The following is a 25664-nucleotide window of genomic DNA, read 5'->3' on the forward strand; positions in this document are numbered from 1 at the left end:
TCCATCCTCCCCCTCTCCGTGCCCTTCCCTCCCTTTCCATGCCCTTCCCTCCCTCCCAGCACCCTTACCTCTCTTCCTGCATCTGGGGACTCAGGAACCTGCTGGCATCATCCTCATGGCTGCTCTGCTGGCTGCTCTGCTGGCTGCTAAGGAGACACAGGATGCGAACCGTTAGGGACCAGCTTCTCTCTCACCCTGGGGGAGGCCATTAGCCTGCAGCTGGACAGAGAAAAGGGGTCACCACATTTTAGAAATACCAGTTCCCAGTGTACATTTGCACAGAGCGCACTGACATCAGTGGGCATGAGAAATGACGAATCTGGTGGAAACACACCTACAGCTGGCGAGGAAGGGCCTGGCCTTGCTCTCCCCTGGCTGTGCCCTGGGGACCGTGCCTCCAGCATCCTCTGTACTGGGCCTCAGTGTCTCGGACAGGGCAACACGGTTCCTCTTCCACCCACAGACTCTCAGGACCTGGTGCAGACGGTGGGGAGGTGGTAGGAAGGAGAGGTAACAGGAGGGAGAGGGGGGTGTCCAGGAGGGCAAAGCGGACCTGATTCTCTCCTCCAAAGAAGGCTGGGGAGGCTGAGGGTACAAGAAGGGTGAGAGGGTGGAGTCCTTCCATCTAGCCCAGAGGCAAGACGATTATATGACTACTAGTGGCCCGGTGCACGAAATTCATGCGGGAGAGGGGGACGGTGTCCCTCAGCCCGGCCTGCACCCTCTCCAATATGGGACCCCTCAGGGGATGTCCCTGTGGGATGGGGCCTAAACCGGCAGTCAGACATCCCTCTCACAATCTGGGACCACTGGCTCCTAACCGCTTGCCTGCCTGCCTGCTTGATTGCCCCTAACCACTTCTGCCTGCCAGTCTGATTGCCCCCTAACCACTCCCTGGTCAGCCTGATTGACGCCTAACCGCTCCCCTGCTGGCCTGATTGCCCCCAACTGCCCTCCCCTGCCGTGACCTGCCTCCTCTGCCAGGACCCGCCTCCTCCGCGTGAGGCGGCAGAGACGCTGGGACTGGCCTCCTCCATACGGCACGCGGAGCCGCGGGATTCCCCAGGCCTCACCCGTGTGGGGAAGCCGCCGAGCCCCGCCTCCACTGTGCGTGCGGCCATCTTGTGATGACATCACACGCGCAGGCCACCTAGGCTTTTATTAGTATAGGTGGTCAGAGTTGTTCAAGATGCTTCCACTGAAGTTGTGTGGAATTCACTGTCCTCCACTTACTCAAGATAAAGGACTAACGGACACCTGTCCAGACACCTCATGACACCAGGTAAACATGCAGCTGATAAGTAATCTTTACTGCTTGCTACTTGTTAACTCCCCAGGCATCTGGTCAGGAGGCCTCAAACCACAGCCCAGGCCAAGCGGGCACCCTGTTTTGTGCAGTACTGAGTTAAGATGGTGTCTGCCTTTTCTGTGTGTTTTTATTTTTTAAACTTTCTTTTTAGTGTTTGCCTTTTTTTTTAAATTTAAAAAATACATATTTTTATTTACTTCAGAGATGAATGACGAGGGAGAGAGACAGAAACATCAATGGTGAGAGAGAGTCACTGATCGGCTGCCTCCTGCACGCTCCACGCTGGGGATGGGGCCTGCAGCCTGGGCATGTGCCCTGACTGGGAATCAAGCCATGACCTCCTGATTCACAGGTCGACGCTCAACCACTGAGCCATGATGGCCGGACAGGATTTGTCTTTTTTAATGGTTGGGGGAAAAACAGAAAAAATACCATTTCGTGAAAATTATATGAAACTCAACTGCAGAGTCATCAACCCATTCACTCATTCACATACTCGCTATGGCTGCTTCTTGGCTGTGACGGCAGAGTAAGCAGAGCTGCCCGCGTGGGAAACCGATGGACCCGAAGAACCGGAAACATGCAGCAGCTATCCTCCTCCAGGGAAAGCCAGGAATCCTAAAAATGAACCCCTATTCCCAAAATCACTATACCCCAGGCTCCAGCAAAACCACAGCTGCCGCCTGGTCCTGATGGAGCGTCTGCTACAGTAGAGTACACTGGGCTACTGGGCTCACTGCATGCACTGGGCTCACTGTGCACTGGGCTCACTGCTTGCACTGGGCTCACTGCGCTTGCTGGGCGCACTGGGTGCACTGGGCACAGTGGGCTCACTGGGCACACTGGGCACACTGGGCTCACTGGACACACTGGGCTCACTGCTTGCACTGGGCTCACTGGGCTCACTGCGCTCGCTGGGCACACTGGGAGCACTGGGCACACTGGGAGCACTGGGTTCACTGGGCTCACTGGGAGCACTGGGCTCACTGGGAGCACTGGGCACAATGGGAGCACTGGGTTCACTGGGCGCACTGGGCTCACTGGGCTCACTGGGCTCGCTGGGCACACTGGGAGCACTGGGCACACTGGGAGCACTGGGTTCACTGGGCTCACTGGGAGCACTGGGCACAATGGGAGCACTGGGTTCACTGGGCTCACTGGGCTCGCTGGGCACACTGGGAGCACTGGGCACACTGGGAGCACTGGGTTCACTGGGCTCACTGGGAGCACTGGGCACAATGGAGCACTGGGTTCACTGGGCGCACTGGGCTCACTGGGCTCACTGGGCTCGCTGGGCACACTGGGAGCACTGGGTTCACTGGGCTGGCTCACTGGGAGCATTGGGCTCAATGGGAGCACTGGGCCACTGGGCTCAAGGAGCTTTGGGCTCACTGAGCGTGCTGGGCCTCACTGGCTCTGAGCCCATTCCTGAGACGATCCTGGGGACGGAACCTGAGCGGGGCTGTGGGGGAGGCCTGCCCAGGGCCCGTGCTCGCTCAGTCACAGAGCACACGGCTTTTTGTGGGCACAGCTATAACCATGCACTTATGTTCTGTCCTCCCAGCAAGAGGTAAATGAACTTAGAAGCAATTTACATCAAATTTCCAAACACGGACACCAGAACTGCGCCATCCATGAAGCCCGCAGTGGCTGGGCAGGAGCTGCGCACACGCCTTCTCCCACTTCCTCTCCACGAAGCACCTCCTGCCGCTTGTTCCTGGTGAAGTGGCTGCTCACCGTTCCCCCTTTGCCGGGCCTCACAGACTGGCACCTCCTGTGACGCAGTTATGCCCGGTGCTGCGGCCCGAGGGTCTCCTGGCCGGGACTGGCCTGCTGCACGCATCAAGCACCCGCTCCTGCAGCGTGGGGCGTGCTACTCTGCAGCCCAAAGGACACGGACTCACCTCAAAGCAGACACCGCCCCAGAGTGAGCCGCAGGGAGGAGCAGCGGTCAGACCGCCCTGCAGGTGGGAGAGGCAGGGGCAGGGCTGCCCCCACCCACGTGGCCGGATCAGCACACGGCCTCCTCCCGGCGGTCAAACCTGACTTCACCCGATGACAACGGGCTCCTTCCCTCTCTCTCTGGCCCTCGAACCTGAAGCTCAGCCAATACGGGGATCCCAGAACTCAGTGGCCATGTTCCAGGGTTTCAGAAACAGAATTCTGAACTGACATGAGCACAGGGTCCCACTAGATGGCACTGTCGCCGTCCAAACCAGAACCTCAAGGAGGCCACCCACCCAGCAATTCCAGAACCAAAAAAACCAAGACGCAGCCTCTGCACCGGCTCCTGGCCTTCCCGCCGCTTAGAAAACAGCTCAGGTGGTAGAGACAAGGCAACACTGCATCCCCTTCAGCGGACACGGGTCAAAGTAACACAAACCATCACCCGCGTGCCTTCCACGGTCGTTTCCCTGACGCCCACTGCGTGCGCGCGGCAAGGGCAGCGTCCACACAGAGGCGAGCCTGGGCCGGGAGCACGCGGCCTCCCGGTTACACGACCCGGAGTGAATTATTTGGCGTCGTTTCCTCACCTGCACAAGGGAGTCAGCTCATGCCCATTCCTACCTGGAAGCTGCCGTGAGGATAAAGCCTGACTGCGTGCGGAAGATGAACAGCGGGCACGCACCACCCACACAGGAACGCGGGCCCTGCAGGCACTGCCCTGCGGGTCCTGGGGAGGAAGGCTCCGATCTGAGGAGGGCCCTGCGCTCGAGGCGTTAGGATCGGAGCGTCAGAGCAGTGTCGGGGAGACGATGGCTCTTAGAGGTCAATGCTGGCGGCTACAGAGCCACAGGACGAGAAAGAGCGCGCCCCTCTGGGCGGGTGACTGTCTTGGCAAGGAGTGTGTGCACGGACCCTGGACAGGACAAGCAGAGCGAGGAGAGGAGGCAGGCCGTTCCCAGCAGCTGCCGTGTCCCGGCCCTGGGCTGAGGTGGGCGTGAGGAGCTCCCCGTCGCAGGCACAGTGTGCACAGCACCGCGATGCAGCCGCACGGAGAGGCAGCGCCGGAGCCGGCGGAGAAACTTCCCCGGGGCTGTCAGGGAGCACGCGGGGGCGGGGGGGGGGGGTGAACACGCAGCGGGGGCTGCAGATGGATCCCGGATGGCGATCGTGCCGAGCACGGGGTCCTCCTCCTCCCCCTGGCCAGGAGGGGCCGGGCCTCGCTCCTCCCAGGTTGGAACCCAGCTGCCGACAGGGAGTGGCTGCCACCCACGCTCCACGCAGTCCCACGCGATCTCCTCGCTCAGCAGAACTTCAGAGGCTCAGACCCTGCCTCGCCCTCTCACATAAGCGCCTACACGTGGGCAGTCCTGTCAGAACGCGGAACCGACGTCGGTTTCACTAGAGCCTGAGTTACAGCGACAGTTACAGTGACACCCGGACACAGGCAGCTCCTCGCGCCGTAAGCGAACCTGCACGTCCGCCGGGTCATGACAAGGCACCCACCGGCCTGCAGGGGAAGACGCGGTGCCGGCGCCAGGGCCACGTCCCAGCCGGCCTCGGCGAGACGGTCCGTCTGGCTCGACCGCTTATGAGGCCGAGGAGCGCGGAGGCACTGGGTGGGAGTGTCCGCTGGAAACCCCGAAACACACTCTGAACCAGGACCGGGAAGGACTCGGCCCGGGAGCCAGGCGGCCGGACGCTGGCCTAGCCCCACTGGGAAGGGGCTTCGTGAGCACACGGCGTTCCCCGGACGGCCAGAGGGGACGGCGGCGACCCAAGCCCGTCCCACTTCAGGTTTCAGATCCAAAGTCCTGGCGCCATAAATTCGGGAACACGGCGCTGTGTTCCACGGGCGGGGAAGCGCCTCCTTAAATTCCGGAACTTTCCTGAGGGAGAGGAGCTGAAGGGAAGGAGCCGGGATGCCGGTCTTGGTCTTCACCAGCAGCCAGGGCTGGGCGCGTGGCCCAGGTCATGGTAACGGCCACGCTGGGGGGGAAGGGCAGAACCCGCTGCCCTGAGCCCAGGCTCACCTCCAAGGGCAGAGCCCCAGGTGCCAGGACTGGGCGGTCAGGCTGCGTAACCCCGGTCCTCGGGCCTCCCCCCCTCCCCCCCCCCCTCCCCAGGGCTAGGACCCTTGCGAAGGCCCAGGAAGGCGTCCTGGTGCCCGCGGAGGCAGTGTCGCTGCTCCGGAGAGAACGTGGCACCTGCTCCAAGCCAGTGCTCCCCACCAGCAAGAGCTCTTCCTCCCACAGACGCTGAAGGGGCCTGGACAGGCGGGCCCAGCAGCTCCGGGCGTGCAGGCTGGAACTTGGTACTCCAGAGCCCAATGGCGACTGCACTCACCCACACGGAGGCTGTGCAGGTCACGTGGCGCCTCATGCTTTTGGCTAAGTCAGAGCAACCTGGTATGCTAGCACCAACTGCCTTCTGCTAGCCCAGGGGTGGGCAAACTTTTAGACTCGAGGGCCACAATGGGTTCTTAAACTGGACCGGAGGGCCGGAACAAAAGCATGGATGGAGTGTTTGTGTGAACTAATATAAATTCAAAGTAAACATCATTACATAAAAGGGTACGGTCTTTTTTTTTTTTTTAGTTTTATTCATTTCAAGCGGGCCGTAGTTTGCCCACGGCTGGCAGCTACCCTCATGCTAACCGGAAGCTTCAAACGGCTCAGAGCCGCTTTGATTGATAGGACTTTGATGATTAAAAATGAGGAAATAAGGTATTTTAGGCAGCAGATGCCACAGAACTAGCACGGAGACACACGCCTAGGTCCCCCTGCCGGTTCTCACGGGCCTGGCACCTCGGCCGGTCACTCACCCTCTTAGCCTGTCCCCGAGGGAGGGAAGGTATGGAGCACCACCTGTGCGGGACTGCGCGGTGAGCACTCACAGGCTCTGAGCTCAGAATTTGGAGTCAGAAAGACACAAGTTCTAGTCCTGACTCTGCCACTTACTTAGGGTGACAACGGGCAAAACAGCTAACGTTTCTAAGTGTCAGATGTGGGTATATCACCGGCTGTAAGTGGCTCAGTGGGGACTACAGATGGCAGAACCCACCCACAGGAAGTGCCTGGGCCTGGCCAGCACACCGCAAACGCTCTTCGTGTTCACAGTTTGGCACGTAAGGATTTTACAACATTGAATGCTTAGGAGGAAGGTAACAGAAGAGACCCTCGTAGTAAAATGTGGAGATCATGTGGCCGGAAACGTAGGGCCAGTCACCCTGTCGCCCCCAGAAGGGTTTGCGGGCGGAGTCACCCGCCCTGTGAATGACTCTGGCCTGTCCCGTCAGTGTCAGCAGAAAGGTGTTTGTGGGGAGAAAGGCGGCAGCGAAGAAGCAGAGAACAAAGAGAATCGCTTCTGTTTGCTATCTGGCAAGCTCGGGAAAGTCTAATAATAGCAGGTAAGTAAACAGATGTGATTTGGGGCGCCGCCCAGGACTGCCAGCTCCTCACACAACATACCTGAACGCTTTCAAAAGCCGCTCAGGGAATAGCGCACTCCGGTGAAAACTGACCACCTGTCTACAAAGTTAGCAGGACGTCCTGCTCATGGCTCCGTGGGAACCTGCAAGGTGCATAGCCGGTCAGATTCGATGATTCAGGTTCCAGTTAAATATCTTTCAACTCATTAACATTTCTCTAATAGTTCTTCTACCTGTAAACATGATGTCCCTGTGAGGGAGGGAGGGAGGGAGGAAGGGAGAGATGCCAGGTGGCGCCCTCACCACGCCGGATGACAGAAGTCAAGCACACCCGCAGTGCTTCACGTCGTCCTAGTACAGAAAATGCACGTGTGGCTTTTGCTCAGTGTTGGGACTCTGGACGCCCGTAAGGACCCCTTCCGAGGAAGCACGCACGTAGACGGATACACACAAACTGCCCCTTGCTGCGCCTCTTCTCGGCGCCCCTTGTTCTCCGACCCCTGGAAGCTGTTCCCAGAGCTCCGACCACAGTCCCCTTCTCTTCGCAGCACCGTCCCCACAGCCTCACCCAGACCAGGGCTCGCTGACCCCAAACCTCCGCCGCAGCTCCGACTGCCGCAATAGCACCAGGCCCCCCAATCCAGCTGCTTCCAGGATCGCCCAAACCCGGCCTCCCCAGGCTCCTCACGTCAAAAACTCCCCCCGCTCCCCACTCCCATCTCTTCTACCAAATAGCCTGCCCTCCTCGTCCGCTACCTGCACCGCCAACCACCTGCTTAGCTGTCCAACCAGGAAACTCAGGAAGGGCTGTGGGAGCTCGCTCTCCCCGCCCCGCCCCACCCGTCCCTCAGTCCCGCGCTCCTCCTCTGAAGTGCCCTTCTAGCAGCCTTCGCCCACCCCACGGCCCTGCCTGGACCCAGAGGCCAGGGTCAGACTGGCCGCCTAGCGATCGCCCGGACACTTGCTTATGAACAGGCCCCTGCCCCTCACTTGCCCTAGATTCTGACCCAGGGGGTCTGGGGTGGGATCTGAAGGGTTTTTAACACACAGCCAGCTCGCTAACTACTGAAGTGCTAGCCCGTGCAGCAGCCCTAACTGTGCTGACACATCCTAACGCCAGCTCGGGGGGGAGGGGCTGCCTTATATCACTTGCTGAATTCGGGTGTGAGCACTCCCACCGCCTACATGATGCGCCTGACAGCACAGCTGGGCAGCACTGTGCACAGGGGAGAGGCCGCCGGCCGGCACGCGGACAGGCCTGCACCGCCTACTCACCACCCGCTATCGTCTAAAACAGCGCCACGCGCTTCCTGGGTGAAAGTTTGATGGCTTTCTCAGAAATTACAGCCCAGAGACCTTTGCCTCACACACCAGGCCCACCACAGGCAGCAGCTTCCCCTTCCACTTCCTCTGCGAGCCGGCTAAGCCGGGTGCACGGAGCGGCTGTGCCCGTCCAGCGCGGCACAGGCTGTCCCCTCCGCCCTGCACGCCTGTCTGTGACCCCACAGCCCCCACCTCAATAACGGCACCTTCCCCGCAGGCCACCAGAGCCCCGTGCCACCCAGAGCCGGCTGTCTCCCGCTGACGCACTCATGCCCTGATTCAGGGGTTCTCCCTGACTCTCCTCCGCCCGCAGCTTGGCTCCCTTTGAGCCAGGACAGACCGGAGCCTGCGCGGGTCACAGTGACAATGGCGGCTCTGCCCAAGCCTTCCCGGCACATTGGCGACAGCAGAGAAACCTCTCGTGCACACAGTGGCTGCTTGCTCCGTGTTTTCAAGATACTGCACGCTAATGTGTTCTGCTGAACTCGAAGAGGAGCCCTTCACAGCTCAACAGCACTTCCCAGCCACAAAGTGCTCCGCGAACTTCCTTCTGCCTGATCCTTCCACGGCCAGAAAGCAGATTATATACACACCAGTGGCCTGGTACACGGGTTCATGCACATTGAAAGGAAATTAACTAGAAGAAATACTTTAATATCGCTATTCGCCCTTTCTCTATAATAGAAGTGTCAACCAAATTCACGATCGACAATGACAGATGGAAACACATGCGTGCGATTGGCGCCAGTGAGAGCTTCATATGCATCACACACGTGTGAGTCAACTTAGCCTTTTATAGACAGAGAATAAACTTGCTTCATTAGACCTGCTTTCTGATGTAGCTAAACCTTTTCCGGGCCAGTGAAGCACCCCAACTTCTCATTCAGGTAATGGTCAGCAACACAGCAGTAAATATCAACATGAAGCAGATTATTATTGTAGATCAGGCAGGGAGAACAAAGGGTAAAATATTTAACTGCAGCAGTGTTCGACTATATTCTGCGCAGTGAGAAAACCTGAAGTCATTTTCAAGGTCCACCATTTCTTACTTCTTTTCAGTCGGTCAAGTTTCTAAGCTTTCTAAATCTCCAGTTTCCTGCTAATGAAAAGAAAATAGGATTCCACCCAGTCTCCTATCTACCTACTCCAGGACTTCTGTGAGGATCAAATGAGGCACGGGAAAACGCTTCACAGACATTTGGTTACAGTGTGAAATGTTTCCACCTGGCTATAAAGCAAGTCCTGTTCCTGGGCTGAAGAAACTCCAAGGAGGCTCGTTGCTAGGGAGAGGAAGCTGGGTGTTGCTACGTGACGTCATTACCCAGCACCCACAGCGATCTGGGCTGGGCTGGGCTGTGGGCTGCATTTTGCTTTTGGCAGCGTTGGCTGCGATTTGGTGGGGTGTCACTCGGGGGTGGTGGCAGGGCCTGTGTCCCACTTGGGGAAGCTGCGTGTTCGTTTGTCGGCACCAGGTCCCTGGTGACATTATTTGTAAATGGCCAGTGTGTGTCATGGCAGCGCCTGCATTGAGCACCTTCCCCCTGGTGGTCAGTGCGTATCATAGCTACCAGTCGGACAGACACTTAGCCTTTTATATATATCGATATGCACATACATTTAAACACACACACATGTGTATATATTCTGATCCCCACTGCAAAGATGACAAAAATAAAGGCTCGAGGGGACACGTGACATGTCTAAGAGCGACTTGTTGGTGGGCCAAAGGATGAGAATTTTAATCCAGGTTCTCTGCCCTGAATTCTGTCCTTTCACTGACAAAGCTGCCGCAGCATTGGCTGGGAGCTGGGAAGGGGGAGGGGGGCGGGAATGACCTCAGTGATAAGACTAAGGGAGGCTGAGTCAGGGGCAGGGGCTGGGCAGAGCTTGAAGTGGTTCTGCTGAATCGCCTCTCCTCTCCACCCTGGGAGGCAGCCCTTGGCACCTGGGAAGCCCAATGCAGCCAAACCCTGGCCAAAAAGGGACCAGAGTCTGCCCTGACCAGTCAGCAGGCGCTGGTCTGAGCTGGGGCAGTTTGCAAAGAACGGCCACCGGCCACGCGTGACACCGTGAAATAAACAAGTCTCTGACCATCTGAAGAAGCAGCCCGTGCCTCAGAGTCCAGCTGCCCAACACCAGCTGGTGAGGGGCCCTCAGCAAGCCAAGGAGACAGAGCAGCGCGCCGGGATAGGCAGGGGGCCTGCAGCTGGAGCCCGGCCGAGGGAGACGCCAGGAGGCCAGTGACCAGCTGGCCTGATGCCTGAGGAGGAGGCTTCGGTGACCAAAGAGGCCAGCGCCCCCCCTTAGGCGCGGGCAGACTCAGAGGCAGGCCAGTGCAGATCAGCAACACGGGTGCCCAAGGGCCTCTTGGCAGAAACGGCTTATGAAACCACCACAGGGCAGGTCACTGGGCTCCCCTGCCAGCTCCGGCGGAAGTCGCTAGGTTCAGGAGCCAACCTGGAGGAGACTGAGTCAGCCATTCCTAGAAACAACGGGCGAGTTCCTGTAAGAACACTTTAGAACCCAAGAATCTATCTTACATCCGATTGAAGATCAAACTCAAGAGTAAGTACAGATGTTCTATGACTGGTTTCCCTGCTGATAATTTGTCAGCACCTGTCTGTTCCCCTCCCACTAACACAGACCAAACCCCTAAAACGGGAAGTACAGGAGTGCTGAAGGGAAACGAGGGCACAGAAAGCCTGGCATGTGCCCCTGGGCCAGGGCAGGGGCACCCAGGGCAGGAGAGGCCAGTGTGCCTGGCAGGGGGTGGACACCTGGCAGGGGCTGGACACCTGGCAGGGGGTGGACACCTGGGAGGGGGGGACATCTGGGAGGGGGGGACACCTGGGAGGGGGTGGACACCTGGCAGGGGGTGGACACCTGGCAGGGGGTGGACACCTGGCAGGGGCTGGACACCTGGGAGGGGTGGACACCTGGGAGGGGCTGGACACCTGGGAGGGGGTGGATACCTGGCAGGGTGTGAACACCGGGCAGGGGGTGGACACCGGGCAGGGGGTGGACACCGGGCAGGGGGTGGACACCGGGCAGGGGCAGCAGAAACCCTGCAGACAGATGAAGGGAGTGGGGGCACCGGGCCTCCAGGACCCTGCTAGCTATGCTGTTTCCCAGAGTCCTTCCTGCCTCCCCCTAGTCCTGCCTTAGGCCTAGCCCTACCCCCCCAACTCCCTTAGCCCAGGGAAAAACTGGTTTATGGTAAAACTGTGTCTTATTTGTTTTTGCAATGAGAAGAAATAAAAACAGTCCTAACCAAATACTTTGGTCATTCACCCACTCAGTGAGGGCCCCGCGGGGCCTGGAGAAACAGCGCTGCGGGGCCCGAGGCAGCACCCCGGGTGCATCCGCCTGATGGCTTCCGCCGCTTCCAGTGCCACAGCGACTCCGCCAAGCACTCTGCCAACCTGCTGCTGAGGTTCCCGAGGCCTCCCCCAGGCGGGACAGGATGCCCGCCGCCCTTGGGGCCGCCATGCTTTCCCGGCCCGCCAGCCCCAAACCACTCAGCACAGGCGCCGCCTGACGAACAACCACAGCCCAGCACCTGCCCTCCAACCCCACGAGGTGGGCCCTAAGCCAGCACGTGAAAGGCCTCCTTCCCCCGAACCTACAGGAAAGGCAGAACCAGGTGCGAGTACCTCGGTGCCTCAGGCTGGAGAGCTGCCTCGCCGTCATGACCTCACATGCTCTCGCTCCTGTCTATGGAGGAGAGAGGGTGCAAAGCGGCTGAGGGCAGAGGCTGGCTCTGCGGGAATTCCACGCCAGGACCCAGGACAGAGGCTGGAAATCGCTCCTGAATGAGGGCACCTGCAGCCACTGGGCAGCCATCTCCACGGTGAGGAGCAGGGCAGCGGGCTGTTCTCAGTGGCACTGTTCAAAGGCAAACAACCTTGGAAGAGGCAGAAACACTATAGATCCCTCAGCTGCCCTGACTCATTCTCACACTCACAATTAGTGGCCACGCGTGGCTTCGACACTCCATCCTCCGCCCCGTCCTCGCCTGGCACCGGGCCGACCGAGTCTTGGTCTCCCCGAGGCAGATGGATCTAACCCAACTGCTGACATCAGGACAAATACCATATTCAAGAGGCAAAGTCAAATTCCTTGCTAATAATAGTTCATCCCATAGCCAAAGAGCACCTCAGCTGCCCTAGGGTTAAATATGTACACACACACACACACACACACACACACACACACACACACGTGTAATCTATCTATATATTAAATATATGTTAAACATGCAACATTTATTTTAAACGACCCATTCATTCATTCTCAGTACCTATCCCCTTACCCTGACCCAGTGTGTTTGGAGTTGCCTGCATGGTGCCAGCTGCTTCCTACCCCCCCTCCAAGCGCCCTGCTGAGCTGATTACGACAGTGAACCTCAATCATTTCCCAGCAGCACCGTCCCCCACGGGGGCCTCAGCCCAGCAGGCCGCTGGGGGCAGGAGCTCCAAGGCCCTCGTCCTCCGTGGCTGCGAGAAACAAGGTCAGAAGCACAGACAATAACCCCAAAGTGCCTCAATTTTGAATCCTTAGCATGAACAGTGCTAGTAAAAACAAAACTTTTCTTTCCACTGGAAAACCCAAAGGGAAGTTCAATGGTCCTTCGTCTGATAGAAACGAGAGAAGCAAAGGCCGGGGATGCCAGGCCAGGGCGGGCCTCCCAGCCAGCGCTGCCCGCCGCCACCTGCTCTGGGGAACAAGTGGGCGAGGCCGTATGTTGAGCGGAAACGGCTCTGCTCCCCGAGGGCAGATGTCCAGCCCCTGCGCCGAGGGGGGCCTTCCGGGGACACCACGCTGCGTTCCCCTCGGCCACTTGTCACCTGTAGAACCTCACATGTATTTGTGTGACTGGCATTGACTGCCTAAGAGATGCTGATGCAATAAGAACAATTTGTTGTTGAGCAAAGGAATGGACAAGAAATCAATGAAAGGAAACCCATCGAGAGCAGAGGCCCGCCGAGCTCAGCACATGCGCAGAAACCTTTGCAGCGTCAGGCGGTTCCACGGTCTGTGCAGTGCAGAAAAGGGTCTGCACGCCGATGACAGGACCCAGCGGCACTCCTGAGGTGCGTGAATGCGGGCATGTTTCACGTCAATTTCCGCCAGTGCCCGTGGGCAGGCTCATTGCCCCTGCCCCACAGGCTGCGGGAACACACGAAGGCCTGGGTTGTCAGGCCACAGGCTCGGGACGGGAAGGCCCCGGTGCCAGGCATCGTGGTAAGTGCTGGGCAAACACAAGGAATAATGACACTCTGTGCCCAGGCCTGTAGGTCACTTGGCAAAGGATCGAGTGCTACTGAATGGAGAGGCCATGATAAGCTGCTTCCATCTGTCCGTGCGGACGCCTCTCTGCCTCCTGCCAGTCCCGTGGCCAGTGTCAGTGTCCCCGCTCCCCTCTGTTCCTCCGCCCGGGCTCCCAGGCTGCGGGGCTCAGTAAGGGCGCTGTGGCCTGGCTTCCTGGGCTGTCATTACACTGCACACAGAGGCCTTCCTGTTGGCGATCCTTTGGCCCTTGGCTTCCCCTAAAAGAGGAGGACAGAGCCAAACCCCAGAACAGCTGCTCTGGCTCCGACAGCTGCAGCGAGAGCAGCGAATACCGGCGCCTCCCGGGTCCTGGGCCAGGTCAGAGCAGCAGCCACGTCTGCGTCCGCAAGCCCACCCTGAGCACATGAAAGCCCACCCTCATGGGAGGACTCAGCGGCCCCGCCAGCCCCCAGCGCCTCCTCCATCCATCGCTTCTTCAAATCAGGTGCAAGACATGATTTTACAGCTCCCCATTTCCAAGTGTAGAAAACAAACCAAGTCCCTTTCAGCGATGTGATGTGCCCAAGTTACATGTTTCTCAGACGCGGGAAAAGGCTAAGCACTATGTGCAGACTGTACCCCCCCTCCCCCCAACCCCCCTCCCCCGCTGACCACCAGCCACAGAGCCGCTCCCAATGTGGTCTTGCGCCTTGTTTCGGGACAGATGAACCCTCTCCACCTAACACGTCAAGTCCGACTCTCACACAGAGACCACCCATAGGAGACCAGCATCTTAGATCGCTGGGCAATTTTAGTCTCGTGGAAGACACGGGCGGCATAAAGGAAAAAACATAAAGGAAACCAGCAACAGACTAACAACCCCCTACCAACAAGCCAGGCTCACACAAGCGGCATGTGGCGAGGTGGCGATCACTCCGCTTCTACAGGACGTCTGGCTTTGCAACATGATTTCTAATAGGATTTCATGAAAATCAAATTTCCTTACAGTCCTCTATGCGTTTGATTATTTGTTCATTCCCTAAATACATATTTACTGAACTCCTGCTGCGTTCCACATGGAGCTTGGCAGGCACCAAGTAAAACAAACACTGAAAACAGCGACTCTGCCCTCACATCTTTCCAGCCGGAAGGGTGCAGGTAACCGAACACTCAGGGTAGGGACACGAATGCAGTCAGTGCCCGAGTCCTGGGGGACAGGCTAAGGAAGCTCAGATCCGAGGAGGAGGAGGGCTGCGGGGGCACACGGGGTCCGTGTCACAAGAGTGGGGTTCATTCTCTACGGAGGAGCATGGCTATGAAGACCCGGGAAGGGATGGCACTGAAAGGTGGCTTTGGCGGTAGGTGAACAGGAGGGAGCAGCAGGGGGCCCTGGAGAGCGCTACCTGGGCTGCAGACCCAGGGGCAGGGCTGCGAGGCAGTCAGAGCCGGACAGGAGGACGCCCGAGCCACACCCCAGCCTGCGGACGGCCTGGAGATGGGACAGATGTAAAGAACACTCCCCCCGTGACACTGAAGGGTCCCTAATTCAATGCAGGGAACAGAGTGGGAGGGACTGGTCTGGAGGGAAGACGATGGGTTCAGTCCGGGGTGGACAAGCTGAGGTTTGAAGAACATTCCCATGGAAATGTCCATTCGCCAGGTGGATGGATGAGCCTCGGGCTCAGAAGAGAAGAGTCTGAGGTACACGTGAGAGTCAGCACCATATAGGAATGATCCAAGCCAGGAGAGCGGGCAGAATGGCCCTTTAAGGGGAGTATGTGGGTTTAGGGGGAGAGGGAGGGAATGGGAAGGAGGGGGGGAGCAGGAGAAATCAAAGGCCTGGGTTGAGAAACTAAAGCACCCCGATATTGAAAAGACGGGCAGGAGCAGCCACAGTGATCAAACCTCGTCTCCGCACCCATCATCAGATCTCACAAATGACCACAGAAACCATAAGCCACTGGTCCAGTCGGCACCCAGAGGCCTCACAGACCCCCAAAGTCTCACTTGATTGTTTAGTAACACACTTCTCCAAGTCCATCTACTTCCTTCTGTCTTACAAGATAAAGTGTGTGCGCTCTCCACTTAAGAAAAGAGGAAGGGGCCCCGGCCCAGAGAGGTTGGGTAAGCTGTGCAGGACACGGGGAACAGTGAGGGGCAGAGCCAGCCTCCGCCCGCGCGGCCTCAGGCCCCGGGGTCGGGCGAGGGCAGCTGGCCCGGGAAACCCGTTCCCTGCCTGCCCTCGAAGGCAGCACGGCTGCCTGGGTTTTCTGCTGCACTGATGAAGATATGGCTCCATCCTGGGCAAAGGGGAGCTCCCGGGACATGGGGTGAGCTGGGCGGAGTGGGGTTGTGGGAGACCTGTATTCTAGAGCATTCCTGCCACTGACCAGCGTCACGGGCTGGGACTCCTGTTTGCTCAGAGCTGACGTGAGCGCACAGACCCCACCACCGTGAAGAGCAGGCTCCCTGAGACGCAGAGCCGGGCCGTGGGGACTGACGGGGCAGCTGAGGGTGGGACAGGCGGCGGGTCCGAGCACCCTGCTCCCCTCCTTCCCAGCAGGCCTTTCCCTCAGACCCACTTTTTCTGCTTTAGCCCGGATTCCACATTCTCCCAGTTACCTTCTACACGCTGACCTGCCCCACAGCTGTGCGCCCCTCCGCCTGCGAGTCCGGCCCCGGCCCCGGCCCCGTAAGGACCGTCCGCGCTGTGTGCCATGAGAAGGGCGGCTCCCGAGCCAGCACCAGCAGCCGCTCTCTCTGAGGCTAAAGAGAGGCATGTCGCCGACGCAGGCGTTCTGGGCAGCGATTCCAGCAGGAAGACGTGCGAGAGGGAGAGGACCCCTGAGACCTGTCTGAATGGGGAGGCCAGTTCCTATCTGCTCACCTCGAAGATTCGCTCCGTCTTCCGTGTGTGGCTGCCGACTCCTCCAGGAAGCCCACAGGGCTGCACGGTCCCCATTGGAAAAGCAGGGAAGTCCGTGTGGGCAGGACGAAGCCAGGGCTTCCCTCAGAATCCGGAAGGAACAGCCCACGGTACTGATCCCGCGTCTGCTAAGGAATATCCCCAAAGGACAGCGAGCAAATGCCCTCTCAGCCACACTGAGGACGACACCAAAGACGCGGAGTGTGAACTGCTCCATGGGGGGTTCAGGATTCAGTTGGATCCCAGGCAGGGCTTTCCCAGCAGCACGGCTTCAAGACATGAGGAAGTAATCAAGGCAGGTGGCGCGATCGTCTTTCCCGGGAGTTTGTGTGTTTTTTGTTTGTTTTTAACAGAAATGGTCACATGCCCGCACCGTGTGGCTCGTTACAGACACAGCGACAGCACCTGCTGTCCCCACGCCCAGGGCAACGGCGCTCGGAGCAGCCCCGTTCAGAGTGGGCTTCCCTGCGGCCACGCCGTCCAGCCCCGAGAACCGGCAGGAAGGCCAGGAGCTTCGGAGCGTCCTGGCCCAGCTGGGAACGCAGGCCCGTCGGGCCGAGCAGGGTGCCGGGGTCAGGACAGGCCTGGGCACGGGGAGCGCGAGGCCGAGGCTGCGTGGCATCGGCTGTGCGGAGGGGCTCCCCACGCTGAGAAGCATCTCCATCTCCTGGCGCCGCCACACGCAGAGCTTAGAAACTCCTCTTCTCCTCATCCCAGACCTGCCCTCCCCCCCCATGGGCCTGTGCCCGCCCTGACCTTCTGCAGGCACCAGCTGATGAAGAAGAAAACAAGTCCTTCAGTTAAAAAGAAAATCTGAGCCTGGCCGGTTGGGCTCAGTGGACAGAGTGTCGGCCTACGGACCAAAGGGTCCCGGGTTCGATTCCAGTCGAGGGCAGGTGCCGGGGTTGCAGGCTCCTCCTCGGCCCAGGCCCTGGTGGGGGCTCGTGCAGGAGGCAGCCAATCAATGTGTTTCTCTCACATCGATGTTTCTCTCTGTCTTTCCCTCTCTCTTCCACTCTCTAAAAATCAATGGGAAAATATCCTCGGGTGAGGATTAACAAAAAGAAGGGAAGGAAGGAAGGAAGGAAGGAAGGAAGGAAGGAAGGAAGGAAGGAAGGAGAGAGAGAGAGAGAGAAGGAGAGAGAAAGGAAGGAAGGGAGGGAGGGAGAGAGAGAGAGAGAGAGAGAGAGAGAGAGAGAGGAAGGAAGGAAGGAAGGAAGGAAGGAAGGAAGGAAGGAAGGAAGGGAGGAAGGAAATCTGAGTGAGAACAAATAACAGGGAGAGAGTAACACCGAACAGGCAGTTGGGTTAGCATGATGAAATGATCAACTATTTTCCTCTTCCCTACTATCCAAAAATTGTATATTAACTCGCTATTTTATTACACACACAATATTCACTGTCTTTTATAACAAAAATTTACTTAGTTATATAAGACAACGAGCTGGCAGACCCTGGGGGGGACTGAAAACGGTGTCACTAACCGAGCCGTCCACGTCGTTCAGTATTTTCCTAATGGCTGGGGCACATTTTGCAGGGCTACCACCAAACCCATCCCCAAGCCAGGCCCCCAGGCAGAGGCTGTTTCCATGGTTGCAAAAGAAAAGGGAAAAACCAGGTGGGTTGTTCCTTGTTGTGTGGTGTTGTGTTGTTTGGTGTTGTGTTGTGTTGTGTTGTGTTGTGTTTGTCTCTTTACTCAGCCCCCTCATTTCCTGACTGAACTTGCTAACCAGAAGCAGCAAGAGGAAACCTCTATGGTCAGACTGGAGGCAAGAGGCACCAGCTGGGAGCAGCCGCGTAGCTGTGCGGACACGGGGAGGCCCTCAGAGGAACGGAAGCCTCCAGGGACGTGCTGGTTAGAAACTGGCCCAGAATGTGAGAGAGGATGTGAGAGAGGCCCTGACCCAGCTGTGCCTCCACGATGGAGCTAATCGTTTTCATTCTTTATCTCGTCCAATCAGAACAGGGACAAAGGTCGCCTCATTGGCCCAAAGCACCGTGCAGGGCCCCGGTGAAGGCTGTGGGTCCCGCCTCCCCCTTCCTCAGTGGTCCTGGCTGTGGCTCGGCTGGTGATGGCTCTGCACTGTGCTATCTGATCGCAAATCCAGACACACGGTCTGAAAACAGAGTAGCTGACAGCAGGACTGCCGTAGGGGTGGCACACGGCCGCCCGCAGTGGCAGATGGGGCGCCAGGCCACTGCCTGATGTCCCTTTCGCCAGCTGGAAGCATCTCCCTCGGCCTCCTTCCTCCCACCTGAAGCTCACTTGGTTTTCGCTTGTGCACCCAATGGGCGCTTCCCCATCTGAGACGCACGTGCCTCGGGCTCTGAAGGCACAGACCCTCCAAGATGTCTAAAAGCTGTATCTGCCTGCACAGCAGGAGGGCAGGCAGCCCCTTGGCGAGTCACCACAGGACGGGGCTCGGGCTCAGGAAGAGCCCCCTGCGCACAGCACCCAGCAGCCACCCGGCTCTCGGCTCCGCTCTCGCAGGCCGGGCCGTGGTGAGCACTGAGGTCAGGAAGGAAGCTCCCCTCCAGCGGCCTAGCCAGTCAGCCGCCTTAATGAGAACTTCAGAGCTGCCCAGAAGCAATTATCTGCGACCATCACAGCAACCGGCGCAAAGATAACACCCGGGAGAAAGTGGCCGAGCAGGCAGCATTGTCACCTGTTCACGCGCCCAGGAGCGCCCGTCTCGTCTCTTGTCTGACATGTAATTGGCACCCCGAGTGCACGGCCACCATGGAAACGCTCAATACCAACGCCAGGGAGGGACCTTGCCAGGGAGAAGGAGCCCACAGGGCCCACCTCGGCATCTCCGTGTCCACCCTCCAGCCAGAGGGCAGCTGCCCCTCAAGGACCAGTCGCCCAGGCCAGTGGCACCGCCTCCAGCGCTGTGCGTGGCCAGGACCCTCCACGCTTCCCCTCAGCGGCCACCCTGCCCTCTGACCCCGCTCCACCTTCCTGCAGAACCTCCTCCACCTGCAGGTGAGCAAACACCGGCCCAGTGCCAGGCCCTGGGGATGGTACCGCGTCTGGCTCACATCTCGTTCTTGCTGCTGTGAGTTCAGCCAGGAGCAAGTTATCCCTGAACTTCAGGATCCTCGGCCCTAAAACCCACCGGGGGGCGGGGGTGGGGGTGGGTGTTAAGCGTGATTGTGTATTTAGGGAGCTTAGCAGAAAACTTGGCACAAAGTGAGGCACAGTCCCCGCCCTCAAGGAATCCGGGTCTGGTGGGGATTTTGCTAGTTGAACCTTATCCGGCACCGATTAATTACTCATCTGTGTGCAAATCACAGGTTCCCTTAGCAGTTGCTTGATGCCTGTGTTAGGTTTCTTCTCTCCCACCCTCCCTGTGCTTCTCATGCACGGCAGGCAGGCACACGGCTGAGGGGCAGAGCACGGGGTCCCCCCTCCCCTGGAAACTGAGCTGAAACCGGAAACAAGACGTGCTCTACAGGTAAGAGGAAGGGGAGGAGAACCGAGATAGATTTGCCAACGACGTGTGTTCATTACCTGCAATTCCCCCCTCCAGCGAGGCCGGCACCAGGCAGGTAGCCTGGCCGCCAGGATGGGCAGAATCACTAAGAGGCACCCCCTGAGGTCGGAGGTGTAGCTGAGCCTGAGGCGAGGCTCCGGGGTGACAAGACTCTGCAGCTGCCGGCCTGCTGGACTGTGAGCAGGTGTGACAGGTTACACGAAGCGGGGACAGAACCGCCACGGGGAGACGGTGGCAATGGGGTCCGACAGAGGGTGCTGGGGAGAGGGAAGCAGAGCAGCGCTCCTGGGTGCCCGCATCAGCACCCACTCCCACGTCCTCACCCCTGCTCAGCGTCCCTCCCCTGCAGAGGGTGGCAGATGCCATCCTGGAAGACGAGGCTCCGCCTCACTTCCGACCCTGCCACGGTCAGAGGAGCTCTGATCCTCAGCACGGTCCTTGCTGCCAGCCACAGGCCCCCGAGGACACAGCGCTCACTCCCAGGCTGGCCTCACCGCCTCGGCGGCACCTGCAGGGCTCAGGGGCCCGGCCAGCAGACACGGAGCCATCGCGTGCCACGGTGGCACACAGTCCCAGGGCACAGCTGTGGCCTCCACTCGCCGCCCAGTTCACACAGAACAGCAAGATCAGTTGCTTCAAATTCCACTCGGGCTTTGTGTCTCCCGGGTCCCAGAGCCCACAGGGTCCCCGCGAGCTGAACGCGTGTGTGAGCACCCAGCCCGCAGAAGCTCGGGCGCCTCTGTTGTCTGACTGACCGATAGAAATTCAAACTCCGCATAATTCCTGGCCTGTCAGCCCTTCACCTCCCCACCCTCACCTTCCACATCCCTGAGCAAGACCACACTGTCATCCATCCCCATCTTGAAGCCAAAACACCCAAACGGCTGTCACCAAGAGGCTTTTGGTCCCCATTCAAAACTCAGCCTCCGCAGACAGGAGATTCCGGGTGCCTAGGGACGGGGGGATGAGGAATCGGGAGATAGGGGAACATCTAAAGGGCACAGGCTTGTCTGGAAGGTAAGGGGATGTTCTAGGTTCACTGTGGTGATAGCTGCACATACCTGTGCGTTTACTAAACCCACTGAGTTGTATACTGTAAAAAAGAGTGAATTGCACGGTATGTAAATTATGTCTCAATAAAGGGGGGGAAAAACCCCCACCTCAGCTCTGGACTCATCTCCTCAAGGAAATGTCCCCCGACTCATGAACAAAGAGAATTCCATTCCAGACACTACAGAGCAAGGAATCGCTCAGTCGCTTGTTACTCTCTACTCACCAGCAAACATCCCGGGTCACAAGAAGGCCAAGTGCAGTGCCGACAGTGCAGGGGCGGAGATGACCAGACCCGATGGGACTGGGAGCGTTTCAGTGCTAACTCCTGGATCCTTGGACCCCCAAACCGTGCAAACACATCACCATTTTCTCCACTCCTTTCTTCTCAGGGTTAAGGAGGACAGAGGGGTCTCCTGACCCTCTTTTATGTTCAATTTAGCAGTTAAAACCCACAAGCGGTGGCCCTCTGGGGCCCTGGCCTCCCCCCAGGTCAGAGAAAACACCGCGGCAGACCTAACAGGCTCCTCTCTGTGTGTGGAGGGGGCCCTGGGGTGGGGACGTGAAGAGGGCAGATGCCAGGCTGGGCGGGCATGCCTACTCCCCCTCATCCTGTGAGGATGCGCGAGGATCTCAGGCGTGGCTGCAGGCATGGAGAGGACACAGCCGCCCGCTCTCAGCACACGCCACTCCATGGGAGGCACTCACAGACATGACAAGCCTCCTTCACCCTGCACAGAGGCAAGTTTACAAAGCATGTTCACGTGTTTTACTCTGAAGCCTCCCGTGAGCCGACAGATAGCCCTCCCACAGCCGGAGAAGCTGAAACCACCTTCAAGCGAGGTCCCCGAGCCTCACAGCTAATAAACGATGGAACTGAAGTTGAACCCTCGGTCTCCTGACTCGGAGACCAATACTCTGCGTGTTCCTTTGCTTCTGAACACCATCTCCTCCTCCGGGAGTCTTGCGGGGCATGCACACTTCAGTGCTTTTCTTTCCGAGAAGCCTTCCATTCCCAAGGACTAAGAACGATGGGTTCTGCCCCGGCCCTGGCTCGGGTGTTGGGCGCATTGTCCTGTACAGCCAAAAGGCTGCAGGTTCAAGCCCCCCGACAGGGAGCCTCCGGGAGGCACCAACCAAGGTTTCTCTCTCTCAAATCAGTAAAAAATAAGTTTGTAAAACAGATAGGGTTTTGTTTTAACCACCATCCAGATAAAGGCCAATAGGAGGCCGTATAATAGTGGTTAAGAGTAGAGATTTAAGGTGGACAAATTTGGTTTGAAACCAGAGTCTGCCGTTTTGTACAAACTGCGTACATTCTCCTACGACAGCCACCATTTAAAAGAACTGCCTTAAACCCTTCCCTACGCCAACAAACATGAAGATTATACTGAATCCTGACAATTCTCAAAACCAGGGACGCCTTCCTCACATCTAACCAACCCCCCACCCCCACCCCCCAACCCCCGCCCTGGCCAGCAGCGCAGGACTCCTTCCCCACATTTTGTCCTCAGCCTCTGGGGCCAAATCTCAAGACCAAAACAGGGTCTCTTTTAGGGTCTCTAACATTTTAAGAGAGTTGGCAAACCATAATGAACTATTTTAGTTCAAGATTAGTTCCCACCAAGAGTGCTCTGTGGGAAAGACCGCGGGTGTGCAGTTCCAGACAGAGAGGGCTGGTGTCCCAGGTCCACAGAAAGCCCCGAACCAAGCTCTCCATCTGCCTCTGCGGGGACCACCACCACCAGCACTGCGCCGGGGGAGAGAGACCCTGGCCGCTTCTCATGCTCCTCCCACGTGACCTGCTGGTTCTGCAATGTCCCCTCCACGACACATGGCTCGCCCTGCTCTCTCTCTCTCTCTCTTTTTTTTTTAGTATTAACTTTTTATTTAAATCATTTTTAATTTTTTAATTATAGTTCACATACAATATTGTATTAGTTTCAGGCGTACACCCCAGGGATTGGGCAGAATATAACTTACTAAGTCAGTGGTTCTCAACCTTGGCTGCACATTAGAATCACCTGGGAATCTTTTTAAAATCCTGATTTCTGGGCCTCATCCTCCGGAAATTCTGTTTCTTTGTTATGGGGTGGGGCCACAACATTAGTAACAAAGAAACAGAATTTCCGGAGGATGAGGCCCAGAAATCAGGATTTTAAAAAGATTCCCAGGTGACTCTAATGTGCAGCCGAGGTTGAGAACCACTGGCCTAAGTGATCATCCCATAAACCTCGTGCCCATCGGACACCATTCATAGCTATTGGAGTGTTAGGGACCATATTCCCTGTGCTGCACTTACATCTCCAGGACAAGCCTGTAACCATCCATTTGTGCTTCTTAATCCCTTCACCTTTTTCACACATTCTCTCCTCCCCCTCCCATCTGGCCACCCAGAATGTTCTCTGCATGGAGGAGTCTGTTTCTGTCCTGCTTGATTGTGTCTTTCAGCTTTTAGAGTCACTAGTTGATAGATAAGTACTTACTGCCATCTTATTGTTCATCCTTTCCACCTTCTTCTTGGCTCACCCGTCCTTACCCCTCTGTCCTGACTGCCCCCCGTTCCTGCTGACAGGCCCCCCTCGTCCTTTCCCTACGTGTCCTGCGGCCCATCTGTACTTGTGGTTTGAGTTTCGTCCTTTCTGTCTCCTGTCTTTTCTTGTACAATCAGTACCACATGGCTCACATGGCTCCCTCTCTTCCACGCGGTGAAACTCACATGTCTTAATTTCTCACCCAAGGCTCCTCCCAGCTCTCCACTTCCACATCCCCTCATTCTACCAAGCCCTCCCCAACTCCCTCCTGGAGCCGCCGCCGTGAGCTCACAGGAACATGCAGTAAGTGCTCTGAGCCGAAATGAAGGAAACTGATCGGACGGGAGGAGGAGTCCCAGGGAAGGTGGGCCGTTGCTCAGTTACTCCACGCCAGGGCACAGCCCTGCTGGAGCCCGGCCCCAGAGTCTGGAAGTGAGTGGAGGAGGGCCTGGGGCGGTGGGTAGAGCTGGCCTGTGCTTTCTACACCGACACTCTGTGCAGGGAAAGCGAACTCCCGCACCACTCAGATGCCACCCTGACCCGGGCACACACCACCGTGGCACGGAGCAGGCCTAGAGGTCTGAAGACCCAAGAAAGGCAACCTGCCGCTGCCTAACTAAATAAAAATTAAAGTGGAAGCGGAGCACATAGGAGAAACACAAGTCTAAGGGGTTGCCACGGGAGGCCTCCCGCCTCTGCTGCCTCCATCCATCCCCGCAATGGGATAACAGGCCTGTGAGGATTACAGTGAGAGGGTGGCTGCTCACCATGATGTCGGCGCACGATGGGAAGCATGAGTGTCACCTGCTGTGGTTTGTGTTATTCGTTCTGCTGTGAGGATCAAAGGAGATGAGGAAGCCTGAAGCCCTCGCCAATGTGTCAGGTAGACAGGCAGGCAGACAGATGGCAGGCACTACAGCCATCGCCCGCCCTGGGCCCCGGAGATGGTCGCTGGCAAGAACGGCAGCCAAAGTGCCGCCAGCCCGGTGCCCGGCGCCTGGTTCCCCGAGCTCGTGGGGTGAGGGCTTCTGATTCCCCCTAAGTTCCCGCGGGGTGCCTGGGCCCCGGGTGGGGGGGGGGGGGGAACTGGCGAGGAAGGAAGGCGGCGACCGGGACGTACCTGCTCTCGCCGCACTCCTTCCGCTCCCGAAGCCGCAGCCACTTGCGGAGGAGGGAGCGCTTGCGGCGCGGGGACGCGCTGGGTGTGGAGCAGTTGGACCACGGGGTGTCCTCGTCGCTGGAGGGCGTGATCTCGATGGCCGGCAGCTGCAGGAGCTCCTTGCCGGGGGCCCCGCCGCCGGGCAGGGGCAGGGGCAGGGGCAGCTCCCGCGCCAGCCCGGCCTCCAGGCTCCGCTCCAGCACGTTCCTCGCGCGGCGCAGCCTGAAGCGCCGGCGGCGGAGCGAGGGGGTGGACGCGCTGGACCAGACGGCGCTGCCCTCGGGCGCGCCCCGGGGCGCCGGCACCTGCAGCGCGGGCGGCTGCAGGCTCTCCATCAGGTGGGCCGCGGGCATGGGTCCCGCCGCTCCTCCCGGCGCGCTCGGCGGGCGCTCACGTGGCCGCGCGGGCTGAGCCGCGGGGAGACCGGTTCCTCCGGGAGCCGCGGGCGGGAGCGCCGGGCGGCGGCGCCGGAGCCTAACTTTGTGCGGGTCCTCGGCCCGCCCTCGGGCTCGGGCTTCCTCCGCGGCTCCCGCGCGGGCGGGCGTCGTGCCTTCGGGACTCGGCGGCCGGGGCCGGGGCGTCGGCAAACTCTCCGCGGTGCGCGCGGCGGGCCCGGCGGGGAGCGGGCTGGGCGCTGCAGGAGGCAGAGCGGGAGGAAGAGGCGGAGGAGGGAGGAGGGGAGAGAGGAAGCGAGACGCCGTGTAAAAATAAAGGAGGAGGAGGAGGAGGAGGAGCGGGGTGGCGAGGGGGGAGGAGGTCACCTCGGTCCGGCAAGGCCAGCGCTGCTCTGACGCCGGTGGAACTGCACACGGGCCGCTCCAACCCGCCTAACGCAATAGTCTCCAAGCAACTTTCTCAAAGCGACACTGGCCGGCAGCGCTCAGAAATCTCTCCCCCTGATTTTCGGGGTGGGGGGGGCGAGGCAGGGAGACGGGGCGTGGGGGGGGGGAGGGGCGCGGGCAAGCAGAAGGGACAAATCATGGAGGAATTCAGCCCTCACTCTCCACGGCCGCCCAGGCACAGGGTTGAGGGACCTGGGGGCTTTCCCTGGCTCTCTTCTCCCAAGCGCTTTCTTTCAACTACTTGGGGTGCGGGCGGGGCACAGGATGCCTGGGCAGAGCCAAGGGGAGCCAGTTACTGCAGGCTGCTTCTGAGGACAGACAGACAGCAGACAGACGTACCAAGGAAGGACAGACATACCAAGGAAGGACAGACATAGGG

At 58.7% G+C, this 25664-nt stretch overlaps 1 protein-coding gene across 4 annotated transcripts in view; it reads right to left on the bottom strand.

The window, feature by feature from the left end:
• GRAMD1B (GRAM domain containing 1B) overlaps nt 1-25102 on the bottom strand; it is a 165448-nt gene extending 140346 nt beyond the window's left edge. For all 4 annotated transcript variants that reach the window (XM_036354131.1, XM_036354129.1, XM_036354130.1 and 1 more), the window contains exons 1-2: nt 24405-25102; nt 69-146 (exon numbers count right to left, since the gene is read on the bottom strand). In XM_036354131.1, the coding sequence (XP_036210024.1) occupies nt 69-146; nt 24405-24796 (470 nt within the window). In that variant the 5' untranslated portion in view covers nt 24797-25102. The remainder of the gene's footprint in view (nt 1-68; nt 147-24404) is intronic.
• Between the last annotated feature and the right edge of the window lie 562 nt (nt 25103-25664).

The sequence above is a fragment of the Myotis myotis genome, unplaced genomic scaffold, assembly GCF_014108235.1.
Source record: "Myotis myotis isolate mMyoMyo1 unplaced genomic scaffold, mMyoMyo1.p scaffold_m19_p_20, whole genome shotgun sequence".
In the NCBI taxonomy this organism is placed as follows: Eukaryota; Metazoa; Chordata; class Mammalia; order Chiroptera; family Vespertilionidae; genus Myotis; species Myotis myotis.